General features: G+C 38.9%; 1 protein-coding gene across 6 annotated transcripts in view; it reads left to right on the forward strand.

Moving 5' to 3' along the window:
• Positions 1 to 20,461, forward strand: part of GRB10 (growth factor receptor bound protein 10) — a 158,351-nt gene that overhangs the window by 57,960 nt on the left and 79,930 nt on the right. For 5 of the 6 annotated variants that reach the window (XR_010883417.1, XR_010883418.1, XM_067291170.1 and 2 more), the window contains exon 3: positions 6,989 to 7,082. The exons of the other annotated variant lie outside the window; for it this stretch is intronic. Coding sequence is in view for 3 of the 5 variants with exons in the window: in XM_067291170.1 (XP_067147271.1) it covers positions 6,989 to 7,082 (94 nt within the window). In the remaining 2 variants the exon portion in view is untranslated. The remainder of the gene's footprint in view (positions 1 to 6,988; positions 7,083 to 20,461) is intronic. 6 annotated transcript variants of the gene reach the window in all.

Below are 20,461 nucleotides of genomic sequence, written 5' to 3' on the forward strand. Positions count from 1 at the left end.
TACAGTGTATTCTGGCAGCAAATGGATCTTTCAGTGACGTTATGGATAGAGTCAATATTGACCAAAATGAAAGAACTTGGAATGTGCAGTAAAGTAGGGGTTTTGTAGCTTTGTCAGTGGCAGTCCTTTGGCAGTGAGACTGAGTTGCTTTGGAGGTAAAGCTAACTTACAATTAAGTACAAGCTAAAGATTCATTGTCAGGATCTATGGGCACTAATAGAAGAAACAGAATTTCCATATAAGCATATAATTTTCTACTGTGAAAATCTCTAACCAATGCTATTTCCTAACATAAACTTCATTTATTCAATGGTGTTTTGTAAGAAATGAAATGGAGCCTAGTTTATGTATTAAAAATGAAGCAAAAAGACTTGCATCAGAAAATAAACGCTTCATTTCTATAAGTGCTTTCTAGCTGAAGACAGCTTTAAGAAGTGATTGCTTTCACTGAGAATCTTGTGCACTTTTTTTTTTCTCTGTATTTCAGGACTTTACTTTAGCTGTAAACTATGTAAACTGTCTCTTAACAGCCACAGTGGTTTTAGTCTCATTAAAAATAGAACAAAGCTTTTAGCATTTCTAAGCCTGTCAGTTGGATTCCTTTCTTGCTAGATGATTAAAAGACAGCAACCATGATGCATTGAATCTCTTCTACCGTAATAAATGAGGTCTGGTCCAAAATGTACATGCTGTGGAATATACTTATGCATTTTCTCTGTACAATAACTGTGTGTGGACCTGAAAGGCGGCTAAATTCTTGCAAAAATGGTTAGTTTGTACTAAGAAAGGACTGTATCTAGTGAGATATTTATTTAATTTGAAGCAACTTTTGTAAAATTACAGTTGCAATAGAATTGAAAACCCTGGTAATGCTGATTTTACAAAGTTCAGCCTGTAGAGGCTGAATCTGTAATGCTCGCATGTATGCATGCTGTGGAAGTCCATTGCTGAAGTTTTTAGATAACATAGGGTGCTGACTCCTGCCTTGCTGGTGAAAAACCTTTTAGAATAAACTGCTATTACAAAATAACTTTTGGGAGGTTGCTAATTGTAGTCCAGCTCTTACTAAGTGGATTTTTTTTTTCCCTGGGAACGGAAGAGCTTTTTTTTTTTTTTTTTTTTTTTGGAAAATGGAAGAAACTGGCTAGTTGCTGAAAGTATCTTCTGGTGTGAAACAATACTGTCCTGACAGTAGTTGCAATGCAGGTAATGGCACATCACATAGCTGTGATAACATTCCTTAAAATAAGTCTGAAACATCTTCAGAAAATAACTCCTTTTGACTCAGCTATACCAATATGTAGTATAAATATATCAGTCTGCAAGGCACTTTCTTTATATATAATAAAGCTTTTTTTCTTGGTATAGAAGATGAAACACTTCATTGATTTGGAGAATGCACACTACTGGGTTTTGGTATAGACTGGATCCAAAAAAACCATTTTTTTCTGAATTGTAGCACTTTCTGGGCAGTGGGTTAGTAAAACTCAGATGGGAGTCGGGAGAGAAGTTCTTTCAAGGTCAGACTGGCAAGTATTTCTGCCTTCCCCTGCATCATGGGGTGTAATATAATTCCTGTGATCACAACTTCATTTAACAAATTCCCTGCCACTGCAGAGACATAGACCATGGGCACGGGTCTGTTTCTTTTCCTTTCTTTCTTTCTTAATTTATGGCATGTTGTGATTCTTGTGGGTGTTGTATTTGTATCTGATGGGCTTTTCAGGCTATTGAGGGCTGTATGAATGTGTGGATGGTGAAGGTTCTGTGTACCATTCCAGGCTATTGCATGTTTTCTGTGATTCACAGTGATTATGTTCAGAGGTGATATAGGGTAACAGGTGGACTATAGGAAGGAATGTTCTTCTACCTTCACTGTTCTAATAATCCAAAACTGGGCATGTTTACTGTAGGTTCTGGGGGTTATCTCTGTCAGTCTTGACAGTCAGTATTGTAAAATCAGATGAATTCCAACTGTTAGTGGTTTTGGTGCTTCAGGATAGAGCCTGACTTTTGACAAACCTAAGTGGCTTTATTTTAAGCCCTTGTTTGTACAAGCTCTCTTAGCAATGAGGAATGTTAAAATTCTAGGTTCACAGTTGCTTTGTTGACTTACTGAGCCTTTCAGTTGGCTCTTACCTAGCCAAATGACTATAGTCAAGAGGCTGGAAAGCTAGTTACAGCTCTTTAATTATGTAATATGTGGTTTGTCTAAGAATGTACTTTTAAGGTTTTTGCCTGGTGTTCAAAGCCTTTTTCCCCCCCCCCCCTTCCTTTCTATTACATGTTAAGCACAAGCCCAGGGAAGATGAGGTTGGAGCACCCCAGAAACAGCTCTAGGAGAAGACAGTAAAAAATATAAACTGTGCTTGAGTAAACTTGAAATCGTATGCAAAACGATAACTTTGGATAAACCCAAGAGCATTGATCTTCCCTCACAGTGGTATTTGAGACAAATTTCCTCATGCTCTGGGATGTCAGTGGTAAGGCAGGCTGAAAATATGTTGTACCAAACAGCTTTATGGTAGGAGACAGTGCTGCTGTATTTAGCTGCTAAGACGACCAGTGACTTAAATCTTAAGAAAGGAGCATCACATGCATTACTAATTGATCTAGACCTTGGAGTTTGGATTAGAGCTTGGACATTGATCTGGGTCTGCCTGGTCGTTTTCTTCTTGTAACAGTCTATGTGTTTGCCTTCATAGGGGGGAGTGTAAAATTGAGTGACAGAACAGAAACTGTTGCTGGCTGCAGATACCAGTAAACTAAAGGAAAGTTCACTTGGGTAAATAGTTGAATACTCAGTATGTCCTATAACTGATTCTGTACTCCTCCTCACAAAATGTCAGGCTTTAAGCAACCTAAAGCTGCAAAAACATGGCATAAAAAGAAGCATAGCTTAGAAAACAATGCAGAAACAGGTATAGATCACTTTATTAACTTCATGCAGAAAAAAGTTACTTTACGTACATGCAAAAAGTCCTTTATTTGGGAAGTAAAGAATGGTATGAAGTCACCCTCAGAAGAAATTCTGCCTAATTTGTTTATTGTCTAGTGAGATAGAAGGAACTACAGAAGCATGCTAAGTATGGCAGTCTGGGATCAGACCAAAGAAGTGTTCATCTACCTCTGCATCCAGTCTCAAAGAGTAACAAATGGCAGATCTAAAAGAGAGTATAATTTCTCAAGGTATCCCCTTCCTGCTTCTGGGTTCCCTGAGCCAGGAGCTGTATCCAGTCTTTAATAGCCCTTGATGGACTTCTCATCAGTGAATTTTAATTGCTTTTTTTGAACCTACTTATACGTGAACCCTCTGCCATAGTTTCTTCAGTCTGGGCTATCAGAAAGTACTTAATTTTGCTTTACACAGGCTGCCTGAACAGAGTAAAGCTAAGGTGGCTCAAGTAATGAGTTGGCTAATTTTCTCTTCATGCTTGATTAGTTTCGAGACATCTACTTTGTGTGATAAAGTGACACTGCTAGGTGGGCAGAGATGTGCCGTAGCTGTAGGAGAGCTTCTGTGCAAACCAAGGCGTTATCTGTGTTGATCGTCTCTTAAATTGCAGTGGAGCCCGTGAGCATGTCTGACTTTGCTTTCTGTTGTGCTGGACAGTGTACAAACATCAGAAGTATGTCATGATCTTAATTTGTCGCTGTGGGATTGCTGGCAGGAGCCTGTGTGACTCTTGCTCAATTGAACCTTTTGTTCAGGGGCATGGCTATGTGGGTTTGCTGATAGCTACAGTGAGTCTGAACCCAGGCACTGTCGTCTTGATGGTCTGGACATGCAAAGTCTGGATGCGCTCCCAGAGGCTTCCGAGAAGCTCTGCTGAAACTTGTGTCCTTCCTTAATCTCTTAAATTTCCAGTGGCTGCTCGAGTTAGAGTAGCTTTCTCTAGAGGCCTGGAAATCCTCTGTTACTTAAGATTGCAACTTTTTCCTTCCTAGTTAAATTCAGGTTGCTTGCTTTGTAAAGAAAGGAGGGGGGGATGGAAGTATAGATGGTAGCTTATTATTTGTACTCGTGGATCTGCTTCCTCCCTTTTAAACCCTGTTTACCTGTAAGATTAGTCTGAATGACTGGAAAACCTTTACTGAAGGAACCAGGATGAGAGCAGTAGTAATGGCGAGTAATACACTGGTTAGCCAAATACTGTTGCCTCCCACTGTTAAATGCTGCTCTGTACTGAGCTAAACTGCAGACAGGAACAGCAGCCCTTGGAGCCAAGGAAGGCGATTAAGGAACACTTATGCAGACAGCAGAGCTACTCTAGTATGCGGTTGATAGAGTCTCTGATTAAAATGTCAGATTTAATGTTTTCTTTGATAATTGCAACAGCTACCGTACTAGCACAAATAGCAGCAAATATAGCATGTCACAGCTGAATGAGCGTAACTTGAAAGACTTGGTTATGGATTGAAAAATAATCCCAGATTGTCCTGGTTATTGATACGGGGAGATAATACTGCTTATGAATGGACTGTGGCTCTTAATGTGATGCAGACATGTAGCATTTTGCATGGTACGACACGGATTTGCAAAGGACCCTGAAAGCTGACCTGCGGTGTCCGTGTGTTTGGCCATACAAAATTCTAAGCGCTTTAAGAGACTCTATAAAAATAAACCTTGCTTCAGATCCTCCTAGCGCGCTGGCTAGTCACTTGATTAATCAACCTGGGTCACAGACGCTGACTGACAGAGCAAACAGCATATGCAAACAAGTTAGCGAGGGCTAATGCCCAAACTGGCTTCTAAAAATACCGTAAGAATAGCTGGACTATACAGTAAGTTAAGTAACATGCTTTAATTTCATATTGGGAGCATTTATGGGAAGAGGGGAGATAGCTGAGGATTAAAATATGGAGAAAACGCATGACTTGTTGGGAGCACGGTTTTGGGGGCAGCAGGGAGGAGGGAATGATGGACAAAAGCAGGTGCCCACCTTGCCAACAGCCCCGGCCGAGGTTGGACCAAACAATGCGGCCCCGCTGTGGCAGTTTAGCATGCAGCAATTATATAACTTTTTTTTTAACCTTGTTCCAGTGTCTGTCTGACTTCTACTGCAGTTGGCAAAGTGCCATTGTTTGTCTTTGAAGGACTTCTGTAAATAGACTCTGGAGGGTCATGTGAAACTATCATGAGCTCTTTAAAATCGCCTGGCGCTTACCTTTCCTGTGCTGCCTGCATTGCTTTCGCAGGTGTGGTTCTGTTTATGCAGGGCTGCCGTTTGATTTTAGCAACTGCGTGGTGCTGGCCCTTGGGGCCTGGAGGAAACCTTTTGTTCCCCATTTTGCTCAAGCTCCAGGCAAATTCTGTAGCCCTTCTGGGAAGGGGCTTTCACCCACTGCAAGAGGCAGGGACTTCAGCTTTGCGAAGGTTGCCCTGACCATCCCTTCACAGCTTCAGTAACTGAAGCCTCTGCTTCTGAAAACACTGGCATATATTACTGTGACTTTGCCTTAAACTTTGTGAATAAGACCTGTACCAGGCAGTATGGTTAAGTCCCAGCTTCCCTGCGCAAAATTCAAAATTCAGGTGTTCTGGTCTACCTCAGTGCTGGCTGTGTGACATGCCGGGGAAAACTAGATATACCGAAAGAAGCAACGGGCTCTCTAAAAGCAGTACTGATGTTACGGTGTGATACTCTGCAGTTGCAAGGGATTTGAAGGAGACAGGAGCTTGAGTTGCTTGTTCCTACTAAATATTCAGTTAGCTTCAATGAGACGGTTAACAAATGTTGCTGTATTTCAAGAAAGCAAGAGCAAATATAGTAATGTTGACGGGAAGTCTCATTTCAATTGGCTCTTGAATCAAAGCTCAAGGATCTGCTGCTTGAGGTGGTCTTTCTGAAGGACAGATAAAAATATATTTTAAATTTCATATCTTATATAACTGTTTGCAGTTCTTATCCCAGAAAGCTACACACATTATGATTTTTAGCATTAGCTTATGTTCTGTAAACTGGAAATGCTGGGCAGGGGCTCACAGTTATGTGTAGTTGAGTTGCTGGGCTCTGTGCGCGTGCTACTGCTCTGCCGTAATTACAATGTAATTTGCCATGAAGGTGCTTCCTGGGCTTTGACGTAAATGTGATTCATGCCACTGGATTTATCTTATGCTTTGGGCACAGTAGCAACGTGTATACAGTCATGTATGTCACTGCAGCACAGCTTATGGGCCATAATCTATCAGTATAGGCAACTTCATGACCTTGCTTCTCTTTTTCCATACCTGCCTTAACTGGTATATACAAAGTTATGTCAAGTTTGTAAAACTGTGTACCTACTCCAAATTTCCTTCTCATACTGGTACTTCTAAAAATCAATGCAACTTATCTTACTTTGCTTATTTTTTGTTTATATTTCAACTTTCCTGTTCTCTCCTAGTTGTCCTTTTTGGCAAGATCTGTGAGAAACTGTGTTATTTTAGACTTAGCCAAATTCAGTCTATGTTAAAACTTCTTGAAACCTGATCTTGTGAGAGTTCTAGTATGAAAAAAATTCAGGTTGGCAACCAAAATCATGGATGTTTATCTAAACTGAACTTCTGATTCCTCTTGAGGTTTGGTAGGTCACTACTGAATCTGTTTCAGTCCAGTTAATTAGTTACAAATCCCTAAGCCACAGTCTTGGAATTAAAGAAAACAAAGCCCCAAGCCTCCACATAATTTGATGCAAGCAGAAAGTTTTGTTAAACTGGGAAGTACATTTGCATCACTGTTTCCCAGTCTGAAGTGTAAAACTGACATACAGATGAGCCAACAGCACAGTCATTTATTCTAGATTCATGCCTGCCTGTATTATTGTGACAGTCTTGTGTCCCCCTACATGTATTTATATTCTTTTCCCCACTTCTCCTATATCTGTTTCTCCTACAGAGTTATGGCAAAGATTTTTTTTGTATCAGTGTTTTGGCTCTGAGCAGCATAGCTTACAGGAAATACAGAATGCCTGTTTTTGCTAAGGTTCTCTGCTGTTCTGTTTTCAGGACAATGTAGATCAGACTTCAGCTCATGGTCGGCGGGATCTGGTGGAACCAGGATTCCAAGAACCATCTAACCGCATCTCCCTAAATCACCAAGGTAAGGAAGGGTGGGTGGGAATCCAGGCTCGTCAGGGGAAAGCTGGAGAGCTGCATATCCAGAAGTAGTTTTGCCTCCATGTTTCAATTTCTCTTCCTCATTATTAAAAAATAAAATAAAAAATACGCACGCACACACACACACACACACATTTTTCTTCAACTTTCCTACTCCAGCCATCCAAAATCTTTTATCACAGCTGTCTTGTGTGAGCTATGGATGAAGATGACTAAGTACTGCTGTGCATCTCAAGTCTTTTAAACAAAACTGGGATTGTTAGCCTGGGCAGGGTAGGAATTTGCTTCTGTTTTTTAGGAGAAGGAGGAGGGAAGTACTGAAATTTAATTCAACATTTGCAATGCTAAAGTTGCATTTTAAGAGTTTTAACATGCCATAGAAAAGATTCACAGCTCTGGCTTAACTCTTGCACTAGGAGCGAAAGAGAAGAGAGAGAGTATGTTTTCTTGCTTGGCATGACAGAAATCAGCTCCTTTGGGCAATGAGTCCTGAACTCACGTCATAATGCCAGTGCAACAGTCTATTTAGGTTCTGTAAGTCAACAGGAATATATATCAAAAGTTATAATTAATCTTAAAAGTCTGTCTAGATTATTGATTGATTTGTCACTCTTTGAGTGCAGCTGTAATGAATACCAGTGCCTCATGACAAGACAAATCTCCAAGTAGTGTCTCAAAAGCACCATGATGTCTAAATTTATATTGATTCTCACACCTACAAAAGATGGTTAAAATCATAGTGGGGATTATTTTGGCTCAGCTTTAGTTTTTTGGCTTTGAAATAAATAATAATAGAAAGTGCTGTCTTCACCAGTGAACCCCCTTCCTCTCAGTCCTCCTGATGGTTTAATTTGTAATCAAGTGCTTAAAGCTAGTCTTTATATGCAATTTCTTTAATACATCAGTTTACAGTACTGTAGTCAGCACAAGGCTATTGAAACATCAACAAACAAAATAAATGAGTAAATTATTTAAAACATTATTTACTGAGTGTGACATTCTTAACTTTTTCTTCAAAAAAATCTAGTTTCTTTCATTTGCCAAGGGCAGCAATACGGGAATTTCATGACTTGCAAATCCTCAGCGCTATTTAAGTTTGACAAACAAGTCCCTGAACATAATGAGTATTGTATTTTAATTCCCCACACACAGCTCAAGCTTTCCAGGTATTTTAAATTTATGTTTTTACTTGAAAACAGAAGAGAACACATTGCCACAAAGAGAAATCCAAAACTTTCAGGAGCACAAGCAGTGCATTGTGGCCTGCTTATGTGCATATGACACAGAGTTTATAAATTCCTTTTTTCATTTATCTTAGAACAGTATTGTTATATTAATCTCATCTGCTTTGTGATGTGCAAATCCTAGAGCAGATTTATATAGCTGACATTTTCTGAAGCTATTTGAAGATATTCTTCTTTTAATAAGGGATATTTTTTGGAGCACATTCTGTGTGGTCTAAGTTCACATGATAGAGTGAGAGTATGCGGCTGCTGCTAGTGAAGGCTGAATATATACTGAAAAGACACGTAGTATTGTATTTTGATGGCAAAATGCTAACTCTGTAGCCTGACATTTTCCTAATAGATTAATACTTCCTTTTCAGATCCTTCCTTTCTTCTATCAATATTACAGTAGTGTAAAAGGATCCATAAAATGTCAGGTTTGTTTAGGCAGCTAGATGTGGTACTGCTTACAGTCCTTTTTGTGTGTCTTTCTCTTCTGCCTTCAAACAAGGATTCATATCTCTGGGCACCCAGTGTAACGCCAGATATTTTCTCTCATTTGTTACTGGCATTGCATCTGTGAAGCATACTTAGCACCTGATGTGTGGCTCTGCCTGAGCTACTTTGAGACAAATATCTGTATTTAATTTATGAAACAATTATTTTTAAACAGAGTATTTGTCACAGTGGTACTGGCAGTTTAAGGCCTACTTCTAAAGTAAGATACATTTAACATTTTTCCCAATAGTTTCTGAAATAAAGATCGCTTTTTGCAGCTACAAATTGTTTGGATTTTTTCCCACATCAATGGAGTGACAGCAGTCAAATTATTCTATACTTCTAAAATCTTTGATTTTGTTGCTGAAGTAGATATTTAATACATTATTAATCTTGTCTACCACTATGGTAGACTAATTGCTGTTAGTGTAAGTGGCATGGGTTAAGTGAGTTAGGAAGTAGGAATAGTACAACCTTTTAAATCTGACTGTCCAGTAGTGGCCTTTAATACTGCATTTGGCTGTAGTACCTTTCTGTTTTTGTGGTTTTGGAGGGGCATACCTTACAGGAATGATGCCTACTTTTTCAGTATATTTTTGGAAGTGTAAGTGGCTGTAAACCTGATGTTACGTCATGTCTGATTTTGTCTGCCCAAGTATGAGTTTTTACACTATTATATATCTATGAAATACACAATCTTGTCCAATAACTTGAAAGTACAAGTATTTTCACATGGAACAGCTGCCACATATTCAAATGACTGATTGAAATATGACATCAAAAACTTCAGAGAGAGTTGACATGGTCTGAACTAGATCCAGTGCATTCATCGTATTAGTGAGTCACACAATAAACAGAAAGATCAGATCACTAAAATTAAGGTGTTTTTTTAAGTTTTTGGGGAGTTATTTTGGTTTTTTACTATTAAATTTTCTGCTTGCATTTAATAAGTGAATCTGTATTTGGTGATGTGTCTGGGTTATGCTGATGTTAAAGATATTTGCAACAGGCTATGGCTGACTTTGCTTCCAGTTACATAGGACATTACTTTCTGAGTAATCCCACTGACTTCAGCTTGTACTGACTAGCAGATCTAAAGCTCTTCTTCCTGTATTTCTGAAGAATTTTAAGGAAAACTGGTAGGCTCAGACTTGCACTAAAGCTGATTTAACACATCTTTAACATGAGCAGAAATTCTGGAAGGATTACAGTTGGCTGAAATACTTCACGTTAGGGTTTTTTTTTCTTTTTTCATCCCCTCTTCTTTTTTCCATTTAGTATGCTGTGTCTGAAATACCGCAGCTGAACTTTGAGCAACCTTACTTATTACGTTATTTTATGTATGCACTTCCAATTCATACCTGACCGCACTGTTCAGTGAGTACAGCAGATTTGCCAGTTTCTGTTGAACATTAACTTATAGCCCTTTGCTTTCACTTGGAAAGCTTCGGTGCAAGCACTAACAATTCTAAACCAGACCCTGCTTTCCATGGCCTATAAAAATGGTGATTAGCTTCCTCTGAGGCATCTGAATCCCTTCAACACAAACTGGAAAAAGAGCATGCGAGTGGAGTCTGAGATATCCCTGCCAACTGTCCCTGCATGAATAAGCTCTTTCTTGTAAAGGGTATTTCAAGTGCATGTTTCCTGCTGAATCACACTTTTACACAAGCAGATGCTTTATAACTGTTCAGCTTTTTATTTTAAAAGAATACCTTGTAAAGATCAGGGAGCAGAGAATACTTTTTGTCAAGTGAGGAGTCTTAAAATGCACAGGTTTCACGCAAAGCAAATATAAAAAGTTGAGTGCAGATGAAATAGTATTTTCCCCTATAGGTATGTTAATAACTGCTTATGTGTAGATATGCTAAGAATTCACTTATATGAACAATAAGTATTTTTATATCTAAGCCATTATTTAATGTTAATTTTTCAATTATTCTACTACTTGTGTACATTTTATTAGGGTACTAAACCAAGCAGGAACCAGGATTTCTTACCTATACCCCCAAAAAGCTACCTTGTACATTAAAGGGAATAGGAAAGTTTCTTTTTATACAGTTTCATTAAAGCAGAACAATACCAGTATTCACTGATATAAGGAAACAGACACACTTCAGTTAGCTATTGAAAACTGCAGAAAGTTAACAACAGTCAGCTAGGATTTGGCATTTAATAAACATCAAGTCACGGTATCACAGAATGGTTGATGTTGGAAGGGACCTCTGGAGATCATCTAGTGCAACCCCCCTGCTCAAGCAGGGTCACCTAGAGCACGTTGCACAGGATCATGTCTAGGCGGGTTTTGAATATCTCCAGAGAAGGAGACTCCACAACGTCTCTGGGCAACCTGTGCCAGTGCTCTGTCACCCTCACAGTGAAGTAGTAAGTCAAGTATTTCTTGAGCAGTCACTCCAGAAGTCATAGTAAAGCTACAGTACAGAGAAGAAAAAAGTATCTAAACTATGTGGCATTTCTTGAAGAGTTAAGGAAAGAGGTCAGAAAATAATCAAAACAGTTATTTGCCATCTTTAAACCCACAAAGGGAAAGAGGAAATAAAAGGTTTTTGTGTGTGTGTGTGTGTGTCCCGGAGTGGAGTGTGGAGATGAAGGAAACTGTAGCCTGCTTAACTGAGTCTCAGTTCTGTGAAATGTTTAGCACAGGGGAATGTTTAATATTTCACAGTGGCAGGGGTCTTTGCATTCATTCAGCATTCATACCCTGTCCAATAGTGAGGGGCAGACATGGAAAGCATAAGGATGCTTTTAGTCAAAAGTACTTGCTTTCACACTGGGCTATCATTTTGAGGCCTTTGCTAGAGGTGATCAATAGCAGAACTCAGTCTCCCCCTGTCCCAAATTATGCTGCTGGTTTTCTTCTCTTCCCTCATCACCCTGGCAGCTGAGCCTCTGCTTCTCTTGGTTGAGGCACCAGCATGGGATGCTGTAAAAGTTAATCGTGAATGTGTCTTGTTAGGAGGAGAAGGCTGTCTTACTGATTTGCCTGCACTACCTAGGAGCGAGTGGCCTTGCCATATGAAATATGATAGCAAAATACAACCTGCTGTGGAAAGAACTGTAAAACCTGTTGGAAATCAGCTGAATTTATTGACTCCGAGACTTCATCAGGGTTTAAGATGCAAGCTGTGCCAACACTGTTTCTTTTCTCTCTCTGTGCTTCTGGATTTCTCTTTGTTGAGGCATTGTTCAGAGCTCATTTTCCTGTTTGTTTTTTTTCTAATAAGTAAATAATGCCAACTGCAGTCCTGGTAGTGCAGTTTATGGGCATTGCCTTTTATTAGTACTTGACATGTACTTTTTGAGGTAGTGCAGCTACTTATTATTCAGGATTTTGAAGTCAAGCATAAATGAGATGCATTCTGTCACCATAACTTCGTAATGGAAATATTAGACATGAAACTCTGGCACTTTCTTTATATGTATACTTGTAGAGATGATTGTTGGTGGTCTGTACAAAAGCATTTTGCCTTGGGTCCTTAATGAAAGATTTATCTTCCTTTTATTTCTGCATTCGCATGCAGCCTTCCCTCCAGAGGCTATTTCTCAGCTATTGTTGGACTTGATGCTTTTTGTCACAGGAGTTTCCAGACAGAACTGAAAGGAGCACAGCTGCACCTCTGGCTCTGTAGCCAGATTGCTGCAGCAGCAGAAGGAAAATAGTGATATGAATTGTTTTGGCTAACAGCAGTCCTTTGTTGACAGCCAGTTCATCCTTTCTTCTTTCTTGCTTGATCATGGTAGGAAACCTTGCCTTCAGTGAAAAGACGAAAATGCTGTGATTGTGGATTAATCAGCCATAGATTTCTGCGGTGTTCGTGCCCTTGCAGGATGCTCGTTGCCCACTGAACTCAGAGGAATCCGACGTGGCTCCCTCTTACCCCTCACTGAGGTCTGTTCTGAGGTGGATGCTCACCTTGACCTCACTAGCTACTTACTGATGCATAGCTTTCCTAAAAATGGTAATAGTCAATGATAATGAAAGCTTCTGTTCTAGCACACCACCTGGGTCCAAAAATTACAAGGCCATGTAAATTATATAGACTTTTTGGGTGAGTACAGACTTAAAGAAAGTAGTACAATGCCTGAGATGTAGCACGGAGAAATAATCTTCTGTAGCCCTTTCTCCAGCATTGCTGTTCTGATATGCTTTAAACATCTTTTCTTTTGTATCTGCCTGAGGATAGGCACACGAGATTGAGGTGATTTTGTTATTAGTTTCTGTAGCTGAAGAACATGTTTAGTAACTGTCAGTGCTGCTTCTGATATGCTTCAGTTACAGGATTCCACTAGGATGAATCAGATATTTTCTGTACCAGAACGAAATCCTGTTTTTGCAAAATCCAGCTGGTCCTGAATTGAAAATGTAGAATGAAAAACAGATAATTTTGTTCATATTGCAGAGACAATACCAGAGGCTGCCAGACATTCATGAATTCTCGTGCATTGTACAAATGTTGTTGTCATTGTCCAGACTGAGAAAAAAACAGCATTAATGTCAAAAAGATATACAGTAACTACCATTACACACAAAAGTGAGCACCCACTTCCTGCCTAGCTAATTACAGAATCTTTGTCTTACTTCAGAGAGGGCTTCTGTTGTTCTTTGTGATGAATCTTGTTAGCACAGTTACTAGGAGGGCACCCCCAATAGCTGCGCACAAGTTTAACTTCCCTAGTGGTGTTCGCTCCCAAATGCTTGGACTGACAGCGCTCTGTTTGGGGGGGGGGGGGGGAAGGAAACGGAAGATGTACTAGGTTAGTTTTTTTAGTATAGATAATTTCAACTCAGAGATTTGCATTAAGCTGCGGGAAGACAGAATAGACCAGCTGATTGAGGTAGCAGAAAAACTCTGTGTATAATAATGCTACTAGGAATGACTGAAATGAAAGAAACAGATCAAGAGCAGTAAAAAAATTTTTGCATGTTCAGAGAAATATATCTGCAGGTTACTGATGGACTTTCTCTTATTTTTCATTAACTAGAGGATTAACTCTCTCTCTTAACCAGACAGTAAAAAAGGGAGAAAAAGACTATGTGCATTAACCAGTAAGAGTTCTAATGTCAACTTTGTAAATCTTTAATTTAGTATGTATTTAAAATTGGATGTATTCCTCTGAAGCTACATCATATGAATACAAAAGCTCAAATACCTCATAGTCAGAAAGCATAGGATTTTAAGCCTAATTATAATCTATCAGGTTTCAGTGTGTTTCTCTGAAGAGTAAAATTTTTTGCAGGGAAAGAGCCCTCTGTCTTGGTTGTATAAGGCATAACATGGTATATCTTGGGGCTCTTATTTATTGCAAGATTTACATAAGGGGATGTAGGAAAAAAATGAGAATTTTAAAGTAAACTCAAAGTGGGAAGTACAAAAGTATTAGAAATAAAAATTCTCTGTTCACCTGAGCAAAAAAGTAAATTTTAAGCCTGTTTTCCTCTGTGAACTATAGAAAAATGGTAAAGTTATTACCATGTTTGTAATGAATCTTTTTGGCATGCTGGAGGAGAGACGGTTGCTAAGGCAGAGTGACTGCATTGAGAACAGGTGGAGCTGGGGAGTTACTTTCCTTACTCAAGATAATCCATGACACGCTGTGCCAGTCCCTTAGGGACTAAAGCTGTATAAATTTATGACATTTGACAAAGTATTATTTCACACTGAAGATAGACGGATGGCATTCCTACTCCTCCTGTTTCAAGATTTATACCTCTGGTTATCCCTATGGGGGTTCACAAGGTGTGAATTTAGGGTGATTAGAAGCTTGATTCTTGTTACTCTTTTTTAATTCTTGTTTGAGGCGTGGCAGGGGAGAGGTAAATTGTGCATCTGGATACTGCGATTCTGGTGCTTCTTTCCAAATACTTCTCCATGTGAGAGAGCATTCACTTCCTCCACCCTTTATGAGTATGTATTGGAGAACGAGTTAGCTTAATAGTAGTATGATTGTAATGTATAGTAGTGCTGATTCTTTAAGAAAGTTACCATAAATCAATATTGTAATTTATTTTGTAGTGTCTTCCAGTAAAATAAAATTTCTTTTTTTGTTCCCTTTTTGTCCTTAACATTAAAGGACATATTCTTTCTGTTACCACTGAAGTGGAACTAAGACTAGCAGTGGTTGCAGTGGTCATAATTTTGCTTCCTTCTTTTGACCACGTTTAGGCTATGTAATGCAAGGAGTAATGTACAGATACCTCTTTTCATGTATGGGAATGTGTACTCACGGGCACCTTGTGGAAGAGTTTCTTTCTGAGCTCTAGCTTTTGCAAAACTGCTGGCGCAGTGAAGCAGCACAACTTTGGGGGGTGGGCAGGGAGGGGCCCAGATGCTGTTAGGTACATAAATCTATTAGTCTGTTAGGAGAGCCTGTTCTGTTAGCAGACAGTACGTGTTCAAATAGTGTATTTGTTTACTGTTGGCATGCTTTCCCGGAGGTATATCAGTTCAGTGAGGTGATGTCATCACCATCACAAATAGTTACTGTGCTTGTGCAGCTACTCCTGTTGTGTTATGGTGCCTGGCTTCTTGCTTAACGTCTGTCTCCTTAGAGTCTGATGCAACAGCCAGGACCGGCCCCGCTGGTCTTGCTGACTCTTTGGATCAGCAGGACAGAATAGTTGCAGTGCCTCGCGCAAGCTGTGAGGCCTACCGGAGAAAAGCAATCTTGAAGTTCTTCATAAAGATGACTTTGTTCAGGCTTTTTGTTTCTGTGCCTAATCATAGTGTATATCCATTTCAGGGTTCCAAGGAGCGATTGCTAATCCAGTTTCTTCACTGCAGCTAGTGTTAAGAAATCACTTTGGCAGATGATACAGATCATCTGTTTATGTGATGTGAATCATCTTATGTGATTCTGCATGTGAGCAGATGATAAAATGTGAACAGGGTTGAGTTCTGATATTCGGTCATCAATGCAGAATATTAATTGAGGATGTGGTCTTGAGGGTGGTAAAATATGAGACTTAACAGCAATCTGTTTCAGTGACAGAAAGGAAATTATGAGAAATCAGTATTAATTTGGAATGTATGTTCTTCATCCTGAAGTATTGGACCTGAGTTTGTGGGTCCAGTAATTCTAATGGAAATAGCATGCTTAGATACCAGGTGGAAATCAGTGTCTCAATATCTACTCATGATGAGGTGCTTCTCCCAAGTACCTGAACTGAGCTGATTTCTTGTGCAAAACATCATCTCATGTTTTTCTATCAGTAAATATGTCCAAAATCCTATGGGTAGTATGCTCATCTCCTGTGTAAATGCATTTATTTAGCAATTTGTATCATCCCCTTCCCTTCTGTAAGCAGTTTGCTAAAGTAGCCAAGTGCAATGTATTTCAATGCTTTTTATTGTTTCATATATTTATTTACTATCCAAAAGGTTAGAGGATAATTGTGGTCTCAGATTGCCCTCTGCCTTCTAGGTGGCTATTTTCTTTCATTAGAGTTAATGGTCCTTAATTGAGCCGTGTGATTTGAAATGCCTTCTTCTAATTTAATCAATATAAGTTAACTGTAAGATCTTGAGATGAGCTTGTATGTTTTCTGGAGTAACTTCATTATGTTTTCCTTTGTAATCTAACTAATTTGTACTAAATGTCAAGATGTTAGGAGAGTGGAAAGATGGAAATTAATACTGTTGGCAAGGGCTCTTTTGCTAGCTTGTAGATGCCATTTTCAACATGACTGAGTTGAATTGTTACCTGTGCCACTCCGACACCTTCCTGCATGTCCTTGGGTTTTGCTTATTTTTCCCTCTAAGGCGGCATGTTTTAAAGTATATTTAGCCTTATTTAAGAACTTTCTGAACCTCTCAGGGAAGGTGCTATTGCTAAATGTCAAAACATGGCAGTGGGCACTTAAATTGTCTCAGTACCAATGAAATTTCCAACTAGGAAAGTTGATTTATTATATAGCCTGGTTTTTAATCATGCCGTAATGAAGGCAATTGTTCAGTAAAGACAGTGTCTCTATAGCCTCATCATATTCACTTCAAATTTTGACACCATAACCAAAATCAAATCCTAAATTTCAAAGGCAATTTGACATGTAAAGAGGAAGGATATATTTAGAGGTGGAAGCAATCCATACTAGCTGCAGTTATACTGCCTGTTATGATATACTGCTTAAAAGAATATTTTCCAAAGCTCAAGTATCTTTGATTTTTGAGATAAAGGTACAATGTCACTATGCAAGGTCAGCTTTAATGGAGAAAGAACTGCCTTACAGTATCTGATTACATGGAAAACCCTAAGGTGCTAATCCAGTTTCATGACTGTTGTGTCCAAATCTGAAAGACAGATATTCTGCTTGTTTGGACATTTACGAATGTCAGCTGTAAGTAGATCAGAAATTGACTGTCACTTATCTACAATACTTGTAATGTTTGAAATTACTGTGACTGGAGCAGAAAATAATTTTCTTCATTAAATCTCTTTATCTGCTTTGGTGAAATTAGTATCAAGAGCATAATGTTACTGTACTTCTCTCCTTTGTGCTTTCATAAGATGACAGGGGAAAACAGACCCTCTTTACTATGAAATTTATTTCTAAGATCATCCTAAATAGTGGTGTGGAAAAGTGGAGGAAGTTGTAATGCCAGAAACTACTCATTGAATTTTTGAAACTGGCTAGGGTTGAACTTTGTAGGGAAACTTTTAATACCCTTAGTTCACCAATATATTTAGCAATTTTGGGGACTAAGTATCACTTTTTTCCAGAATAAAATCCATTTAAAGTCTTCAGATAAAGAAAGAATTCATAAATTTACCTTTCTATGGGCTTCATTCTCTAAATAAAGCTTTTATCATCTTATAAATGATTACAACAATTCACTTTGCTCTTTTAAAGAAAAAAAAAATCCTAGCAACGTCTAAATCTGTAATCTTCTCAGGGGTAAGAAACAGGGTGCGAGAATGAGGGTAAGTAAGATTTGTTTCAAGACTGAAATGGGGCATATTCGAGATACTGTGGTTCTCTGTGCAAAGGTTTAAGTTCCTTTAGGATTCCTAACAGTTTGGTGGACTTCCTTTTAAGTTGTTTGCAGATCTAAACTAGAGGAACAGTTATCAATGCTAAACAAGAGTTGGCTTGGTGCTTAGTGGTTGAATGGGTTCTAAAAGTTGGCTGATGCTATTACAGCAAATTTAGGTTAAGCTGTCTGGACAAGTATAGAATTAGTTTAAGATTTTAATATCCTTTTCTACATACAAGAACAACTTTTAGGAGCTTACATGCTAGAAAACCAGGGTTGTCAAATAAAGATGGAACACACATGTTACAGCTGAGAGGAAAATGTCCAATTCAAGTTAAAGCTCAAACATCATCTTCCTTAAAAATGCCTTTTCTAATGTGTTTACAAAAGACTTTGGTTCTGCCAGTGACTGGGAAGTTGAGGACTGCGGATTTTAAGATTTTTCCAGCATGGGAACGTATTTCCTTTAGTTGAGACAAACAAGTTGCATTGGAATGTGTTCATGGTCAGTATCAGCAAGTATAGCATAACTTAGTTATGTCAAGATGAGTATGTACTGTGATATATTTGAGAAAATGGATGTCACTAAAAATACCTGGCTAATAAATTTTGGTGGTATTGGGTGAATGTGAAAGTAGGCTTTCTTAATGGCAAAGCTGTGTTTATTTAAATAGAAACATGATTTTCTGTGTTTAAAAATGATTAAAAGTTCATGACTGGAGTCAGACTTAAGATAGCAAGAGCAGTGTAAAATGGTACAGGTTTTGATTACAGTAGCGTGCTGTTTCTTTTTGTAAGACCTGCAGCTAGACATTCGTATGTACCCACAGCAAGCCCTCATTCAGATAAGGCAATGTGAAGGCAACAAATGACCTTGGGCCTGCCGCCAACTTTAATGATATCAGTCTTGTGGGGAAGGGGTGGTGGTGAGGGATTCCTTTTTCACCCCATTGGAAGTAACAGTGTGGAGTGTGGAGTAACAACCCTCCAAAGTGTACGCTGCAGGATTGCACAGAGATTCTTATGCTTGTATGCAAACTAGAAGGATTGCGTACCTATAGCAGTTAATTATGGCAGCAGCAAAGCTAGTTTGCATGTGTCATTAGTTTTTAATTTATAACTCAGGCAGTTATAAGCTGTTTAGAATAATTGGACTTTACATGAGGTTTTAATGAAACTGGACCACAGAAAATATTGCAGAGCATTGCTAGGTGTTCGTTTCTTTGGACCCCAGAAATCATGGTGGAACACTGCTCCGTGTTCATTTCTGCACAGGAATGCACAGAAGCATTGACAGGCTGTCCACTCCCACTAACCCCCCCATGGTAGTTGTGAAATACTTGCTGGGGTTGGGCACTGGGGCTGCAGGGGGGCAGGCAAAGAGTTGGAAATGCTTGGTCTACAAATTAGCTGGTGTATGGGATGAAGCAAATCACAGTACTTGTCTACTTAAGTTTTCCCCATCAGCAAAATGAGGATATTGCTATTGCAAAACTTCTGTTAAGTATGCAGTTGAGGTTTGCTTAGTAGTGTGCATGCTATTTTTGAAGATGAAGTGCTGTTTTGTTCATGGTATTAAGTTGGGAGCCAGCCGTGGAGATACATAATCAAGACTGAAATGTTTTTGCCTTAATTTTTGAGTCACATATGCCCTTCTGTGGAAGTTCTCCTGACCTCAAAGGCTCTTTCAGAGATTTTTGAGTTTGTTTTGAGGCTCTGATACTATACAAAGAATCATGTAAAAGTCTCTGGGGAAATGGAGAGGTAGTTCTCCGTGTTCTGAATGGTGTATATTTAATAGTGGATGGGGTTTTACTCATTGATAAGAAAGCAAACCAACTGTCTCATGCCCAGTGCAATATCCTGTTTCTGTAATGAATAAAGTAAAGGCTCTAGAGGGAAAAATTAACATATAAACATATGTGAGATTGCATCCTGAAATAAAGCCTAAACTGTAGACTCTTGCTCTGACATGCTGGGTAGCTTTCTTAAACAGTGACTTATTTTATGTGCAGGATTTGACTTGGAAGTGGTGAAAGATAATGCAGCTTTTAAGTGCTACAGATGTGCTTTTAAAGAAGTATTGAAGGTACATAATCCTTGACCCACAGAAGGGAGGTGATCAATGAATTAAGCTGAAGGGTAGTTGATGCTCTGTGTGTGTATGTGTGTGTGTGTGTATGGGGAGTGAAATCAAAGCCAGATATAGTGAGCAGCCATGCAAGTTGACCTTGGAATGTTTACAAAAAAGAAAAAAAAAGGTCATTAAATGTGGGATAATGAGATAAGGGAAAGCCACTTGAGGCATAAAGCATGGTAAAAAGCCACAGAGTTTCTTTAGGATGGTTTTAGTATTTTATTGGAGGTGAATATAAGATATAATTCATTTTCATTACTGTAGGAACCAAGGTGTCTACCAATGCAGTGTTTATTTGTGGTGTCTTTCCACTGTTGTGTATCTCTATAAACCTTCTGTTTAAAAACAAACAAATAAAGCAAAACAAAAAACCTCTCAACCCTCTGTCTGCATGGTCATAGTGTCTAGCTGTTTGGGCCAGGATACATGTCTCCCCCTGTGTTAGACTGGCAAAATATGAAACAAAGAGATGCCTTACTGAAGAGCACGTTTTGAGATGAATCTGGCA

The sequence above is a fragment of the Apteryx mantelli genome, chromosome 2 (genome assembly GCF_036417845.1).
Source record: "Apteryx mantelli isolate bAptMan1 chromosome 2, bAptMan1.hap1, whole genome shotgun sequence".
In the NCBI taxonomy this organism is placed as follows: Eukaryota; Metazoa; Chordata; class Aves; order Apterygiformes; family Apterygidae; genus Apteryx; species Apteryx mantelli.